At 34.5% G+C, this 17075-nt stretch overlaps 2 protein-coding genes across 2 annotated transcripts; one reads left to right on the top strand and one right to left on the bottom strand.

Annotated features, from left to right (window-relative positions):
* The first annotated feature begins 1240 nt into the window (after nt 1-1240).
* On the top strand, nt 1241-3603 carry LOC147552328 (indole-3-acetate O-methyltransferase 1-like). Its single transcript, XM_086668896.1, has 4 exons — nt 1241-1573; nt 1924-2349; nt 2480-2755; nt 3056-3603. Exons 1-4 carry the CDS (start codon nt 1454-1456, stop codon nt 3407-3409), a joined length of 1176 nt encoding a protein of 391 aa, XP_086525022.1. The 5' UTR covers nt 1241-1453; the 3' UTR covers nt 3410-3603.
* Nucleotides 3604-3980: 377 nt separating this feature from the next.
* Nucleotides 3981-8166, bottom strand: LOC147552327 (65-kDa microtubule-associated protein 1-like). Its single transcript, XM_086668895.1, has 10 exons — nt 7951-8166; nt 7054-7152; nt 6734-6934; nt 6312-6566; nt 5949-6164; nt 5456-5611; nt 5064-5375; nt 4896-4983; nt 4633-4781; nt 3981-4550 (listed from the first exon to the last, which is right to left on the bottom strand). Exons 2-10 carry the CDS (start codon nt 7123-7125, stop codon nt 4230-4232), a joined length of 1770 nt encoding a protein of 589 aa, XP_086525021.1. The 5' UTR covers nt 7126-7152; nt 7951-8166; the 3' UTR covers nt 3981-4229.
* Between the last annotated feature and the right edge of the window lie 8909 nt (nt 8167-17075).

Raw genomic sequence — 17075 nt, 5'->3', positions numbered from 1 at the left:
TTTGGAAGATGGTGATCCACACAACTCCGGAAGGAGAAGATCATACAGAAAACGAAGCTTTCAAATGTTAATCTCTTTAAGATCTTTTGTGAATTTGATTCTCTTATATGTGAACTAATATAAAAATTGGTCAATTAGTATATTAATTAAAGTTAATCCAAATAATTAACTACATTTCAATAAAAAGAAACTGGAAAAAGTAGAGTAGTTTAATTGAATTAGGGTAGTTGAGGAATTAACAACTCAAACACAACTGTGAAAGCAAAAAAAAAAAATACTACTTCATATGTTCAAATGTAGAATCCAATTACTAGCAAAATCTTGGAAAATCATCCTCTTCATCAAATCTTGTTTACATTTCGATTCAAAGCAAATTTTAATAGCTCCTAGGATATTCAATCTGTAAAAAATAAATTCATAAGGATACTCGATCTGGCAACATGTGAAAAATAAATTCATATAATGGAAGCCTAAGAAATTAGGTTTGGAGCTACTTTTGTTAACATAATTGTTAATTGTTTTCATCTCTCCAGCTAAATAGTCTCAAAACATTAAAGAGATCAAAACATCCCAAAAGTCACTATTTTAAACAGTTAAAAGGTTGCTCCGTTTTAGAAAGGTTTAGGTTTCACATCATCTTAAGATCCTAATTGAGTTTTGGATTGGAGATGTTTTTAAGAAAAGAACTCTAAGATTTTAGGTGGCATGTGAGATTTTAAAATTGAATCATCCATCGAAGATGCTCTTACTACTGTAAAACGGTGTCTAAACTCCTATATCGAGCACTACACTTGGCATGCCTTAAATAAATTCTAGGATTGATAAATTTGATTTTACACAAAATTTAACAATACATAATATATAGAAAAGACTAACCTTCTGAAAATGTATTTGTAAGACTATGTAGTCTAACCTTTCCAATTGTCTCATAATGACATGCTTAATACCATGTAAGGGTTCTCACCTCATGTGAAGTTGACTTGCAACAAAATTCTCACACTTTCTCAACAAAAAAAAATATCTCACTTTGAATGCCAAAAAGAAAAACTCACCTTATTCGGTAATTAATTTATGACTTGGTTTGAGTGCTGCTATTTAGACTTGTAATAGTGAGTTAGCAAGTCATAAATTAAGTTATAAAATTGTAGCACTCCCATTATAGGGTTGAAGATGTAATACTCATTATTCACCCCTTTCAAAATTATACTTTTTAAAATATGGGTAGGTAGCATTTCCAATTGGAAATACAAGCAAATTGATCAACTCATAAATTAGCTAACATTCATTATCTCTCTCTCTCTCTCTCTCACACCCTATATATAGGACTATTTTGTTATGATTTTAGTCAGTACTTGGCTTTCCCTTCCCAACCCTCCAAAGCAAACACATACCAACATCCACTAGAGTTCAGTGAGAGAAATTAGTAGGTAGAAAGAGAAAGTGATCAAATAAGATGGCAGTTGAAGGAGATAAACAAGTGGTTATGGTCTCATCAGAGATGAAGCTTGAAAGAATGCTTAGCATGAAAGGTGGTAAAGGAGAAACTAGTTATGCTAACAACTGCCAAGCTCAGGTACTTTCATCTTAAGGGTAGTATTAGTATGAAGCTTACTTCTAATACTATATAATTATGTCATTTATCAATTTGCATGATTATGTTTCATGCCTTAACTACATTCAACAGTTTAATGAATATGAGAACAAACTTTATCCATAATTATTACTTTTACTAAGTAAGCGTACTTAGTTTTTATTTTACCGATAAGATTTGAACTAGAAAAACGTGTATATTAACATTAACGGGCAAAGTTGGTTTCCCATCTTGATATGTATTCGTAATTTTTTTCATTAATGTGATATTTATTTATTTATAATATTTCGATTAATTTATAATTGTTTATGGTTGTTGTATTGGTTATATAGGCTCGACATGCTCAATCGATGCTTCATCTAGTTAAAGAAACACTAGATGGTATGCACATTGAGCCAATGGAGGGGGCGTTTGTTATAGCCGATTTGGGTTGTTCATGTGGAAGCAACACTCTTTACTCAATCGATGTGATAATCAAACACATGAGTATGAGATATGAGTCATTAGGGTTTGAAATCCCTGAATTCTCTGCCTTCTTTTCCGATCTCCCTTCAAATGATTTCAACTCTCTCTTCCAACTTCTTCCTCCTTTGGCCATGGATGGTGGCGGTAATGGTGGAACGGAACAGCGCCTAATAGTTGAGAATCCTCGCTCTTACTTTGCCGCAGGTGTTCCTGGTTCATTCTATCGTAGACTATTTCCATCTCGATCAATCGATGTTTTTCACTCTGCTTTCTCTCTGCATTGGCTATCTGAGGTAAGACATAAGTCAGATAGTCATTTCGGTCCCTCTTAATTTTCTTGTTTGGTTCAGATGGGCTCAAAATCAACTCGAGTCAGACATAAGTCAAATTATTGGTAATGACCAAATTTTGTATCCCATCCAGGTACCCAAGAACGTGACAGACAAAAGATCAACGGCCTATAACAAAGGAAGGGTTTTCATCCACGGCGCAGATAAGAGCACAGCAATTGCTTACAAGAAACAATTTCAGACAGACTTGGCAAAATTCTTGAAATCAAGATCACGGGAGCTCAAGAAAGGAGGGTCCATGTTTCTGGTCTGCTTGGGAAGGACCTCAGCGGACCCTACTGATCAAGGTGGGGCAGGCCTTCTGTTTGGGACCCACTTTCAGGATGCTTGGGAGGACTTAGTCCAAGAGGTAATAATTTTCCTTCTTCACTCTAATTTAGCTCCTGGTGTGTGTATTGTGTGCCCTAGGAAGGGACACTTAAAAGGAGAGAAATGATAAAAGAGTTGTGGGGTTCATAAAGAAAAAGTTGAATGAATCACATCAGGGGTCAGGGCTAAATGGCTAATGTATATACAAGCTCTGGACAAAATGTGCAAAATGATGGGCCCATGTGGGCCCGTTCCGCAACGCTTGCGCGAGCAACACAAGCTCAGACTGTCTAGTGGCGTTTGATTGTTAATATCTAATGGTCGTAAATAAATATTTCAGGGGCTACTGGACAGTAGTAAACGTGATAGTTTCAATATTCCAGTTTATGCACCAAGCCTGCAAGACTTTCGAGAGGTAGTTGAAGCGGATGGCTCGTTCGTGGTGAACAAGTTAGAGGTATTCAAAGGAGGAAGCCCATTAGTGGTTAACCAGCCAGATGATGCAGCCGAGGTTGGACGAGCCTTAGCTAATAGTTGCAGGAGTGTATGTGGAGTGTTGGTGGATGCTCATATAGGTGATAAGCTAAGCCATGAACTCTTCAATAGGCTTGAACGTCGTGGTACAAGCGATGCAAAAGAACTACTTGAAAAACTACAATTCTTTCATATTGTTGCATCACTTTCCTTTGCATAAAAAGCGAATGGGGAAATGAAAACATTAGGCAGTGACAGGGAGAAAAGAAATTTTATTTGTAATGAATGTACCGTTTTTTTCTTCTTTAGATATGGTGGTTGGCGAGTTTGAAGATAACCTCAATTAATATGTGTTTCTCGAAAAATTTAACAATTTGGTGCAAAACTCAATATCACTAGAAATAGTTGCCATAACCGAGCTATTTTCCTACCTCTTTTCCTGCCACATCTCTCTCTAGCTTGAAGTGTGTTGTTTGTTAATGACTATGTTGAGTTAACTTTGATTAGGTTTCTCCTTATTTCCTTGTCTTTAAAGTCCAAACTATGCAATAATAGTAACAAACACTATTGAGAAATGCTTACATATCCGAGCCATCTCCATAAGAATAAATTCGAACGGGTTTGAATGGCTGAATGGCTGATCAGGACTCAGACAACTCAAATTCAGACAATGAGAAGAAAAACACCACATACGTATAACTTCATTTTCAAGGGGTTGAAATGGGACTAACTAAGCGTAAAAACAAACTAAGAATGTGAGAATTGGATGAAGCTGCAAGTCTGATAAATAATTTAGTACTGGATCAAGAGCCAACTCTGCTTGATATAAATAGAAAAGCTTCTAAAAGCTAGTAGATCATACAGGCAACCCAACTTATCAACACAAACCCTAAAAACAAAAACAGGAAAGGAAAACCAATACGGCTTACCGAAGTCTCTAATTACTCTTCACTACTTCGATTCGTTCTCCTAATGCAGCATCTAAGCCTAACTAAATAGATAACAAACTTACCTACTTATAAATCTCTCTCTATCTCTCTCTAAGGTGAAACTGGAATTGTCTCAGTGCCCGATACGTGTGAAGCTGCATCGTCTTTTGATAAAGCGACGTGAGTTTTATGGGCTACCTGTCCTGTACTTTCTCTCCTTCCTTTTGTCGCAGTTCTGGCACCGTTACTACCTTGATGAGAAGCATTCAAAGATAAACGTCGGTTTGGAGTACCATTCGATGCACCACCATTCGCCCGTGGGCCGACAACCTTCTTCGGACCAAGTGGCCTGCTTGGACTCGGGGTCGGCCTTGAGCCAAAGACTTCTTGTTCTGTCGTTGAAGATATCTGCTCCTGAAATTTTTTCTGGTCCTATAGAATGTTTTTTTTAATTACTCATTAGCACCAGTGATGAAATAAAAGATTATGGATGAAGTAGTGAAAATATACGCACTCTCATTCTTCGTTTTTCTTCTTCTCTATCATGCCTTAGCATTGCATACTCATCTAACATCGCAAGAAGTGGAACACCATCATACACGAATGACATCTCGCGATCCTCCTCCCAGGCTCGAGTCTTGGCGACTAACGTGTCAACCAGAGCTGCATTTCAGAGATCGGGTTATTTACTCGATATATTTCAAACTATCAACTAAATGTGATAGGTGAAGTTACTGATAAAACCAAATTGCAACTTCCGTGGTGAATAATATAAACCTGGAATTTTGTTGACCAAAATACGAGCTTTCTCTGCACGCTTGAGATTTAAGTGTGCACCTCTGCTCGAGCTGTACCTGTTCTCATCCTGTTTCAGCAGAGCTGTAGATTCAGAGACAACACCCATTTCGAAATTTGAAAAGAAATTCTGAATTTGAAAATAGTTACCCGATTGTAGTCCTCAAGCCAACTCTCTTCTTCACAAGCTGACATCCATTTCTCAACCTTGTCCAATATCTCTTTTCTGCTACCAGCTTCCTCTTTTGCTTTTACTATTTGATTATCTAAGTCAGCTACTAGCTCAGAAGGTTCAACATTACCAGACTCGATCAAAGCCATTATTTTTTCTCGAGCAGCCTCGGGGTCTGTTTCAATGTGGGCATGGGCATAGATCTCTTCTAGTTCACCTTGCCTCTTAAAAGCAATCTCCTTCATCCTACTGGCTTTCAGATGATCAAGCCTTTCAACCTCTACCTCAGCCTTCACAGAAAACAAAAATGAATAAGTTCACACATGATTACTTTCATAAATGACTACTGATGGTAGTGGACTTCAATTACCTGTTCAATCAGATCAAGAGCAAGAGCTCCAGGGATGGCAACTTCGTCAACAGAAGCTGAGATGTTGCAGGTAACATGATCAAACAAACTTCGCTCCTCGAAGGACGTGTCCATCAGGTTCCACAGATCAAATAGCTGAGCAGCTAACTCTTGAAGCTGAAAAGTAAGTTAATGCAGTTATTTCTTAAAGGCTAGTCGGAAACTCAAATTAACTTCATACGGAAAGAGATACGGAGGAAGTCTTCCGCAGCAAGTATCATCATTGAACACAAAGGGTGGCCATGAGTTGTGAACACTAGAGTCAGGAATGTCTTGTAAAACCCTATATAACCAGCATTACTTGGTTATGTATTTCAGTATTTGATAGATAAATAAGACTATACATGTATATATCCATGCATTTAGACATATTTCTATCATAAAATTGTTGGAAAAGTGATGAATTTTTACTAGAAATTTTCAAAAGAACAAAGAAAACGAGCAGAGAAAATACCTTTTGTAACCTCTTCATCTTATCTTCTTTTAGATCTTGTACAGTCTTATCCAGCTTTGACAGTGTAGCATTGCTAATACTCTTGCATTGCACCCCAACGGTGTCATTTAAGCTTGGGTGTACTTCAATAATGACACTGAAGAAATCCATTCCCAAGACGGAGCAGAGATCATGCACAGTGCTTACAAATTCAAGGACCTTGTGCAACCTGTCAGTCTATTTAGAAAATAAAAGCAAAAAGATTGTTTCAACAATATGAAATGGTTTGAAGTCAAATGAATAGATAAATTTCCAATTAAACAATCTAACTTGAGTACCAAAAATTTTAGACATTTTAGGTAATGGATAGGTGAACAGGACAACCTTTTCTTTTTGAAGTTCCTGGAGTTGAGAATGAAATTCGTCCAACTTCTTCAAGGATAAGTCAGCTTCGTCAACTTTCGGTGCTTCTATTTGTTCCGTTTTCAAATTCCCAGTAATCTCTCCACATATTTTTTGAATCTGAGATTGTACATCAGCGAACTCCTTTATTCTCTCCTCTTTCTGCTCCCATAGCTTTTCTAGCACTGGTGCTATAGCTGCTAGTTGTTCCTTGATTGTCCCTGATGATTTGTCAGGCTGTAGTATTTTCCGGGAAGTACCAACAAGATGACATTAGTACTACGGTTTTGTATTATATAAGATTAAGCTTTACGTATTAAAGATTTAAGGACACATCTCAAATTGTGCATATGAAGTTTCTCGAGATCATTACTTGAGCTTAATGAGTAAAATTGTATACTTACTACCACAACACCTTTCTCCCCGAGAGCTAAAACAAGACGAGAAAGCTCTGCTTTTGCATCAGCTAATGCCTGGAGAAGATGTGTTCTCGACTTTGCAGCCTGATCAACTTTTCTCTTGTAAACATCCAAGCACTCCTGGTCTATTTGAAGCAACATCTTGTCTCGTTCATCATCACTCTCACCGACCTCGTCCCATATTTGCTGCAAATAGAGCTTGCCCTAATAAGTTTTTCACTCAAGCTCCCAAAATCTCATTACATACTGGGAAGACACATAAAAATGGAAATACGCTTAAAAAAGTAAAAATAACTAAAAATAACCTGTAATTGCTGCAATAGAGTCCCACAACTGGTTTCTCCACGGAGTGGATTCTCAGTATCCACAGCAGCCATTAAATTTGTAGTTATCTACAGTCCCACCTACATTACAGAAGAATCAATATAACCACGTGAACTCTTTGAAGAGTTAATGGTAACAATAAAACCCAAGAAAACAGAACTAATATTGCAGGAACTATTATAGAGCAATTGAAAAGTAACCCTAGTAAAGAAACCCTGAAAAATTGTAACTTCAGACTTCAGTTTCCACTTAACAAAGTCAAGGCATTACAAAAACCAGATCTGTTTAGATATTCATCAATTTTTTGCCATAAATAGCAAACCATATACATCACCAACTAAACACATCAAAAATCTGATCTTCTTTTGAAGATGAAAACACAATTTATATATGTTTTAAGCTCCTGAACTCACTAAAACTACTGTATTTGAAGCAAAATCACTGAAAACAACAAAACCTAACACTTAAAACCAAAATCAAAAGAAAACAAACGTTCGAAACCTTCAAAGAGATCACTTAGAGGAGAATTAGAAGCTCAGAAACAGTCACAAAGTTCATTTACTCAAATTGCAGCGATTTCATTACACAGAAAGTGAGAAAACTCATCGGAGTTCCAGCATCATACTAGTAAGAACTCCAAATACCTAATTCGTTGTAGAATCAGCATCAATCCAACTCAAAACAAGCTACATTAAACTTAAAAACACTCCGATTTGAGATTTACACGGATAAAACCACTTCAAACAGGGAAAAAACAAGTAATAAGCAAGAGATCACGATCTATATAACTAAAATGAAACTTTTGAAAACAGATCTTACTAAAAGAGATTTTGAAGTTGAAATTTAGCTAGGTTAAGAAGTAAGGATGAAGACTTTACCTTTGAGAGGTCGTTTGTTCAAGTCCTCGAGTTAGGTCTGGTAGATTTCTGCGTTTAGATCTGAAACCTTTTCTTCTCTCTTTCTCTCTCTACTTGCTCACTCTCTAGTCTTTACTCTTTCTCACTCTCTCTCTCTCTCTCTCTCTCTCTCTCTCTTCGTCAGTGTTTTTTTAATCAACGAAGCGTTTTTGTCCCTTTTTCATAATTATTACTGGCTCTCAAGTTCCTGTGCTCCGCGTAGCTGAATACGCCAAGGTTCGTCTTCTTGTTGTTCGCCACGTGGTCCTGCAAGAATTCCATTCTAATATTTAGTTAATCTCTTTTTTTTTTGATAAGTTAGTTAATTTCATATAGCATATAGAATTTTGTTCTGTTTCATAGTTCAATATTTCATTTCTTGAATTCTCTAATGAGGTATAATACATTTGGGTGGATATTGGGGGTTCCCAAAGAAAGGATTACACCATACACATGTTAAAGACGGGCTAACATCTTAATAATTCTCTCAACAAAAAAAAAAAGACTTTTTAATAATCGTCAGCTGGAGTAGTTATGGTTTCAACCCTTTTAGTATTGATTTCAGGCACGAATACATTTTGTGTTTCCGAGAAAAGAAAAAAAATAACCTAACTCATGGATTGACATGTTACAAATATAAGATAAGAGTGTAGCTTCATCGATGTGAATGTACAATAAAAGTGGTTGAACGATAAAAGTGATGGCAGATCTCGAGTCCTCTAGCTGGGCTATGTGATACGGTGGGTGACCCTTAATACTGACTTATTCTGATCAAGTGATATAGATCCCACTTGGGAGAAACCGGTTGAAACACAAAATTTAGTGAAATTGTGTCAATAGCCCGTGCCAATTTTGACGATTATTCCCCTTTATAGTCACAATTTTAGATCAAACCCCAATGATTTGAAGAAAAATCTAAGCACGAGCTGAAGTTGAAGATCGAACAAAAACCATTTTTTTATTAGAATAGATCACTGATGTCTTCTCACTATTTCCCCCCTAATTCCTGACCATCAAATAGCTTCTTTTAACCAATTCAGTTGGGACATCATCAGGGACGCCCTTGTCTAGTTTTTTTTTAAAGAAACCGATTACGATCTACATTTGTCGTTACAAGGCATTGATACAACAGGAAGATGTGATAAGCACGATAACTGCCTAAGTTCAGCATTAATGAAAGAAGCATAAAGCCCGTCAACATGAAAGAGACCTAAGAGCGCTACAAATTTATTACATTAAAGAGGCCTAATTCCTAACAATCAAATAGCTTCCTTTAACCAATCCAGTTGGAACATCATTAGGGACGCCCTTCCCTAATTTCCCTTTTTATTTTAAGAAATCGACTACGATCTACATTATTGGTTATAACGCATTGATACATCAGGAAGATGTGATAAGCACGACAACTACCTAAGTTCAACATTAATAAAAGAAGCCTAAAGTCCGACAACATGAAAGAGGCCTAAAAGCCCGACAAATTTATTACATTAATTACACCTTTAATAACCCAAGCTCAATAAACCATGGATTCCACCTTTTTTGTGAATCGAACCAGCGACCTCTACAGTTTTGGAGTTTATGTGAACACTTTCAACCACTTGGGCAAGCAAGTGTTCCCTTGCCTATTTCATTGCAACAAATCACTAGTTCCTTCCCCTTCTCTCCATAGACATGAACAAGGTCGAAAATGTCGTTGATGTTTGGGCATTTAGCACCCTGTATTCGGATTCTGTAGTTCTGGTGCTAAAAAACAAGATGTTCATGCTACTAATTAGAGAGTTCTTTTAGAGAGGGAAGAGAAGGGATTTTTAGATATAGAAGGTGAAATTAATTGAATGTCATGTTGGATGATTTTTGTGTAGTTTTATTCTTTCACTCAAATTCAACTTCGGGTGTCGTGCACGGAAATTAGTGAGAGAAAGAGGAAAAAAGGAATGATGCATGCTGACAAGTAGGGGTAATTTTGGAAGAAATATGTTAACTTTAACAATATGCAGTCGGAGTTACAAAAAACAGGAGTCAATTTTGAATTTACGAATACTGAGGGTCAAAAAAGAAGCTGATCATAAAATAGGGACCAAAAAAAAAATAACTCCTATATTTATTCAATTTAGCTAATCGTTTTTCGTAATTTAATTATTAAGGAAGTTTTTAGGTAGCTAATTTAAGGGTCTTAATTTTTAATACTGTAAATATTTATAATATTATTTAAAGTAAAAGCTTCTTCAAATTTTCAAATATAAGTTTGGACACTTGTTCTATAAACTCCATGATCATGTAAAACAATCACAATATGATATATTCAAATAAAACACGAAGTCTAGGTATTGTATCGTCGTCTGGAGTCATTTATCATTGTTATAGTTGTTTATCTAGGTGAAACTAAATATAAATCAACATAATCTAACATACATTGAACTTACAATGTTACTTGTCATTTCTACCTTTTAAATCGAGTTAAGTTTTTTTTTTGAATTGTTCAGCGTGTCTCGAACCCTTGACCTTTAGGATGGAAGATTATACCTCTAACCACTCCAACCAAGGGTTGTTGACTAAATCGAATTAAGTTGAGAGAGGTTATAAAAACAATGGGGACAAAAGAAAATTTCTTTGTTGTAGCAGAAAGAAAAAGAAATTAAGACCTATACAAAACCATTTTGTGTTCCTTCTTCCTCTCCGCTTTCTCTAGAATTTCCTTCGTTTTCTCTTGTTTTCTCTCCCTCCCTAGCTTTCTCTCGTTCAAAATCACGGTTGTTGTACGAGAAAAGAGAAAAATTGGTAGGGTGTAAGAATTATTAGATATTTTTATTTTCCACCCTCCCCCCACCCCCCCAAGGTGAGGGCGTTACACAAATCTATCCAAGGGCTAAGACAGGCTATGAACGTCCGACTCTACTAAAATGTTGATGGGGCAAGAGATTTAGCCTACTCCTTATTTATTTTTTGATATAGCCTATCCTCAATGACTTAATGCTTGTTTGTGTCTATTATGAGCACAAGTAAATGTTGCTCCAGTTGTTGAATCTGACTTGTAACTTGGTACAATCCTGAAGTCACAAATTTGAGTCACACGACAACAGCATGCCAATTTTTTCACCATCAAATGTACATAACTGAAGCCCCTATTCAAATTTTATTGTTATTCTTCTCAGATCTATTTACCTCGACTTCTTTCTTCTTTAAGATAGAGTTTAACTTTTAAGACTCCTTAATTTTTTTTTGTTTATGGTTCTTTTCTCTTTTTACGTTGGTATGATTCATATGAAATTATTAAAGGCCGACGTTTTGGGGGAAGCAAAAAAGTTTCGGGGAAGACGGTGGAAAACCAAAAAAAGCCAAACCAAACACTCCCCTCTAGTACTGCCATTAATCTCACCGTCACGGTTATCTCCTTCCCAAGACCAAACAATATCTTTAAGAGCAGGTCTAATAGATACTTTACAGAATTTAGCATATTCTAAAGAATCTCTGGCAGAATTAGAGAATTCAACCACCGCAACACCCGGCGCAACTTCAAAAACCTCTGCCGTAATTAACAATTTCCCCTTTTTACCTTCTTCTAATCCTTGCATTTTCACCTTAAATTCCTTCACTTTTCCAACCCTAAATCTCAATCCTTTAGCTACTGATACTAATTTAGCCATAATTGATGAAGCTGAACATTTTGATGTAAACATTGATCCTGCTTTTTTCTTATTCTCAAATAAATTTGATAGATCAAATCCTGATGACATAGATGAAATCAATTCAAAGCATTAAAAAACTTTGGTGATTCAACTGGATTTGATTCCGATTCTAATTTCTGATCTTCTTCAAATCTTAATGGACTTCCAACAATGGGAAACAAAATCGGATGAGTAAACCTTTCTGAAACCAAGGAACTTTCGTAATACATTGAATTGAGATGCGCTTATTTGGATCAGAAACTAAAAGTTTAGAAATCAATTTCTTAGTATCAGAAGAAAACTAAGGAGGAATTCGTGAAGAGAGAAAATAAGAGGAGACAAGATAGAGAAAAGTAAAGAGAGAGAGAAGAAAGAAGAAAAGAGAGAGAAGAAAGAAAAATGTTGATGGTGATCGCCGACATTAATGGTGGAAGTCGCCGGAATCCAGTGGAGGTCGCCGGAGTTTTAGTTGAGATGAGAGGAGAAGAAGAAAGAATAAAAATTGAAAATGTGATGTTTGGAGGAAACACAAAAAATTTGTTTCCATCCAAAACTTAGGGGGGGTAGTGGTTGGGGACATTGGGGGACATTTTCATGTCCCCCAATGTCCGTGTTATTGGTTGGGGACATTTGAAATGTCCCCAAATGTCCGTGTTATTGGTTGGGGACATTTCAAATGTCTCCAAATGTCCGTGTTATTGGTTGGAGACATTTCAAATGTCCCCAAATGTCTGTGTTATTCGTTCGGGACACGAAATTAGGGACATTTCAAGACAAATTGTTTTTGGGGACATTTGGAGACATTTTAGTGTAAATTTGGAGAGCTTTTGGAGAGAAAATGTCTCTCAAAATATGGAAGACACTTGGGGACATTTGAGTAAGGAAGATAATAAAAATAATTATATATTTGAGTAAGGAAGGTAATAAAAATAATTATTATTATCAAATCATATTATTATAATATTATCTTATTAATATATTAATATATTATTGTATTATTATTACATTACATTATATTATATTATATTATATTATATTATATTATATTATATTATATTATATTATATTATATTATTATATTATTATATTATTATATTATATTATTATTATATTATATTATATTATATTATTATTATATTAATATTTAACAATATTAAATAATAAATATTTACCAATTGTCCATCAATGTCCACAGATATCTACAGATGTCTACGAAAGTCGAAAAATATATATTTGAAAATATTAATTAATTTTTTTTTATTTCATTATTGTATTATTATTATTATTATTATTATTACTATTATTATTCTTATTATATTATTATTATTATTATTATATTATTGTTATTATTATTATTATTATATATTTGAGTAAGGAAGGTAATAAAAAATTATTATTATCAAATCATATTATTATAATATTATCTTATTATTATATTATATTATATTATATTATATTATATTATATTATATTATATTATATTATTATTATATTAATATTTAACTATATTAAATAATAAATATTTACCAATTATCCATCAATGTCCACAGATATCTACAAATGTCTACAAAAGTCGAAAAATATATATTTGGAAATATTAATTAATTTTTTTTATTTCATATGGTAAGACGGTAATAATATTAAAAATAATAAATATCAACTAAATATCTATCAATGTCCACAGATATTCACGGATGTCTACGAAAGTCGAAAAATATATTTTCAAAGTAGTAGGGCAAATTTATTTCGTATGATTAGACAATAATGATTACATTAAAATAATAAATGTCTACCAACCACCATCAATGTCCTCAGATATCCACAGATGTCCACAAAAGTCGAAAAATATATTATTGAAACATGAGTACAAATATATTATTTCATATGGTTTGACAATAATGATAATATTAAAATAATAAATGTCTACCAATTATCCTTCAATGATGAGATAATAATAATAATAATAATAATAATAATAATAATAATAATAATAATAATAATATCCACTACACATTTTGTCCATGGATTCAATATGTTGAAATGTCCCCAGGACATTTTGTCCATGAACCAAATGTCTTGAAATGTCTCTGAGACATTTTGTCTATGAATCAAATGTCCTGAAATGTCCATAAAGACATTTTGTCTACGGACAAATGTCCCGAAATGTCTTGAAATGTCTCTGGAACATTTTGTCTCTGAGTGTCCTCCAATGTCCTGAACCACTACCCCCCCCTTATTACCCCGGAAATTTTACTTATTTCCCTAAAACGCTGGGCTTACTAAAAGATCTTTTCATTAGATCTATCTTTTAAGTTGGGAATTTATGTGTTACCGTCTAACTTAAGTGGCTTTCAATAATTTTCTTTACTTTTATTTGCTCGATAAGTTAGGATTTACTATTAAAAATACAATCAACTTCTTGCGATAAAGAAATTGAAGCTTATGCCATCCATTTTTGTCGATGAATGTGCTCTCATTCTCTTTTTGAATTCTTTTTACGTTGTTCTTTTGTTACTTTATTTTGTTAGTCATTAACAAATTATGATCATGTATTTTTCTTTGTCATGCACAAAATAATCTTCAATGTAGTTTCGATTTTATATTGAGGTTTAAGTGTTGGGAATGTGATATTTCTATAAATTGTCGAATATGAATCGTCAAAATTATTAGAAGTGGTTTGATGATTATGGAAAATTGAACTTGTCGTAGAAAATCCAAAATTAAAATGACATTTTTTTTAATAAATTTGTCTTAAATTTAAGCTTTCCCTCAATGTAAATCATAGATATGCTACTGTTACCTACCATTTTTCATTTGTTTACTATTGTAACATCTAGTAAATTATAAATACCTTATAGAATGGGCCACCTCCCGTTTAAAAGATATAGTTTTTGTGATCATCGGTATATAAAAATCATTATGGTCTTTGTGAAGGGTGAGGTTTGGTAGTTTGGTGATTTTTAGCTTAGGTGTTTTTTTTAATATATATCTGAATCTGAAAACTGAAATGATTTTGCAATTTTAGTTGTTTTGCATGCTTTTATATTAAGATTTTAAAACAAGTGTTCATATTCAATTAATATGTTTTCAGCTTTGAAAACAAGTCTGAATTTGAAAAGAAGACTTTATTTTGATGTCCGGATTGATTAGAGAAGTAAACACATATGCAACTACTCAAATTATATAGGTAATTACACAATATTTATTTCAGATTTAGAGTTAACGAAAATACAAACAACAACGTACTTAAAATTGTGTTAACTGAGACCTTAGTTGTTCTCAAATCGACTTGATTCGGTTCCCCCTGATTCGGCAAGAAAACCAATGTGTTTACAGTTTATTAAATGTAGTATCGCTCAATCGGTTGGGTATTTTTCATCCCTAATATGAAAAATACAAATCTATTATATAAAATAGGATGATGAGTGTTGACTGGGGCAAACAAAAACACAAACAGTGAGATAAATCTAGCCTTCTGTTTTGGATCAGATTAGTTAGATTAAATCGTGGCCATTAAAACATATTTATTATATAAAATCAACATTAGTACATCCTATGCATATGCACGTTAAAAAAAACATTAATTTGGATGTTACAGGGAGTGTTTATAGGCACCCACTAAAACTATTGTAGGCACCTCCCAGGATTGCTTGTCGCCTCTTGCGCTCCCCCACATGTCGTTTTTCCTCTCTTATTCTTTTTTTTGAATTATTAAGCGTGTGCCTCGAACCCTTGACCTCTAGGCGGAAGATTATACCTCTTACCACTCCAACCAAGGGTTGTTGGCTCCTCTCTTATTCTTTCTCTCTCCACTTTCTTTCTTTTAAGTTTCTTCCTCAATCAACAAAATATCCTCCACAACGATTAAACTCAAGGAATAAGAAAACAACAAATATGAAACCCACCTTAAAAATCTTAGAAATCTATCATAAAAATCCTCTTCAAAACTTTGAAACCGTAAAAACCCTAGAAATCATCTTCAAAAACTTTGAAAGCATACAAAACCCTAGAAACCCACTCTATAAATTCTCTTTGAACCCAAAAAATCAAAACCCTAGTTAGAGAGACATGGAAGCAGTCTCAGACTCAAAGCATGGCCTTGGACGGGACAGTCTGAATCCTTTCGGGCAAACAATCCGTGTCTGTTACTACTGGGCCAGTGCGGACCATGCTTTGGACCTCGGACTGATCAGTCCGAAGAGAGGCGCCTACAACTGTCGGAGTTTGATCGTGGTCAAACTCTTCTAGGAGGCGCCTTAAGACGCTCACAGACATAGTAAATCTTATTTTGCTTAAAAGAAAAGTTACCTAACACATGGATTCTAGATTCCAAAATCTATACAGTCATAACTAATAAGAGAGAATCAAAGTCACATGCTACATCCAAACACACTTTACAAAAATAATTAGGGTTTTATAATGATTAAGCTAACCATGGTTTGTTTAATTAAAAATGATAATTACAATAATGGCCCGTCATAAATGGTACAGCAAAACATGCTATTATTATTCCATTCCATACCATACCCACTACTAGTCATCTCTCCTCTTGAATTGAGGGCCTGCTTGGGTACTTGGTTTTATGGTTTAGGTTTTGGGATAAGACTCTACTAGTCTTCTCCCCAGAGAGTTACTCATTATTAAATATCAACGGAATTGGAAGTCTAGAGATACGTATAATTAAATGAGAACCATAGATTGTTGAGATTGTGGTGTGTTTTGTTAAATTTGTTCGTGGCTTGGGCAATGGGTGGTCTTCGATAGAGAGAAAAAGGCCCGACTATTTTAGTGCTGTCTCCAACGTGATATCACCAACCTTTATTATTGAAATATTCTACTTGTACGTACTCCATCCCGCTATTTCCCCGATCTCTCATTACCTCTCTTATTACCCCCTTGTTTTTTTGCCACCTCTAGACCCTTGGAGATATTTTGTAGTTTAAAATGTGGCAGCAACTCTATGCAAATTTGAATTTTTGATAGGAAGGTTTCAGATGGCCATAAGAATTTTGCTCAAATTATTATGTTTTAAAAGTTCTTGCGATTTGAAACTCGATGGAGAGTGTCTAGAGTTTGTGTGATCTGAAACTCGATATAGAGGGTCTAGAGCTCGTGCGATCTCAAATTCACTAAACACCGTAATCATATTACGGAAGAATCAGTACATATAAGGCAAATAGATTAAGCCCCACATTCATTGGCTTTCGATCTTACAAGTTGAATTTCCCAACGAAACATCAATAAAAACTCTTGGGTTGTTTGACTATTTGTTGGATGCAAAATTTACTCTACAAAAAGTGGTACAAACAAAACCAATCGCACTAAGTAATAGAAATGTGAATGCCTAGAATCGAAATACAAAATAACTTTTCACTTAATGGTAAATATACAGACAATATCGACGACTACTCTTACTTAGATCAAAACAAGGTCACGTAGAGT

Source organism: Eschscholzia californica, unplaced genomic scaffold (assembly GCF_041429995.1).
Source record: "Eschscholzia californica isolate CP2 unplaced genomic scaffold, dmEscCali1.0.p SCAF_3, whole genome shotgun sequence".
Lineage (NCBI taxonomy): Eukaryota > Viridiplantae > Streptophyta > Magnoliopsida > Ranunculales > Papaveraceae > Eschscholzia > Eschscholzia californica.
The sequence above is the reverse complement of the archived record's forward strand: the minus strand, read 5'-3'. Positions and strand labels throughout refer to the sequence as shown.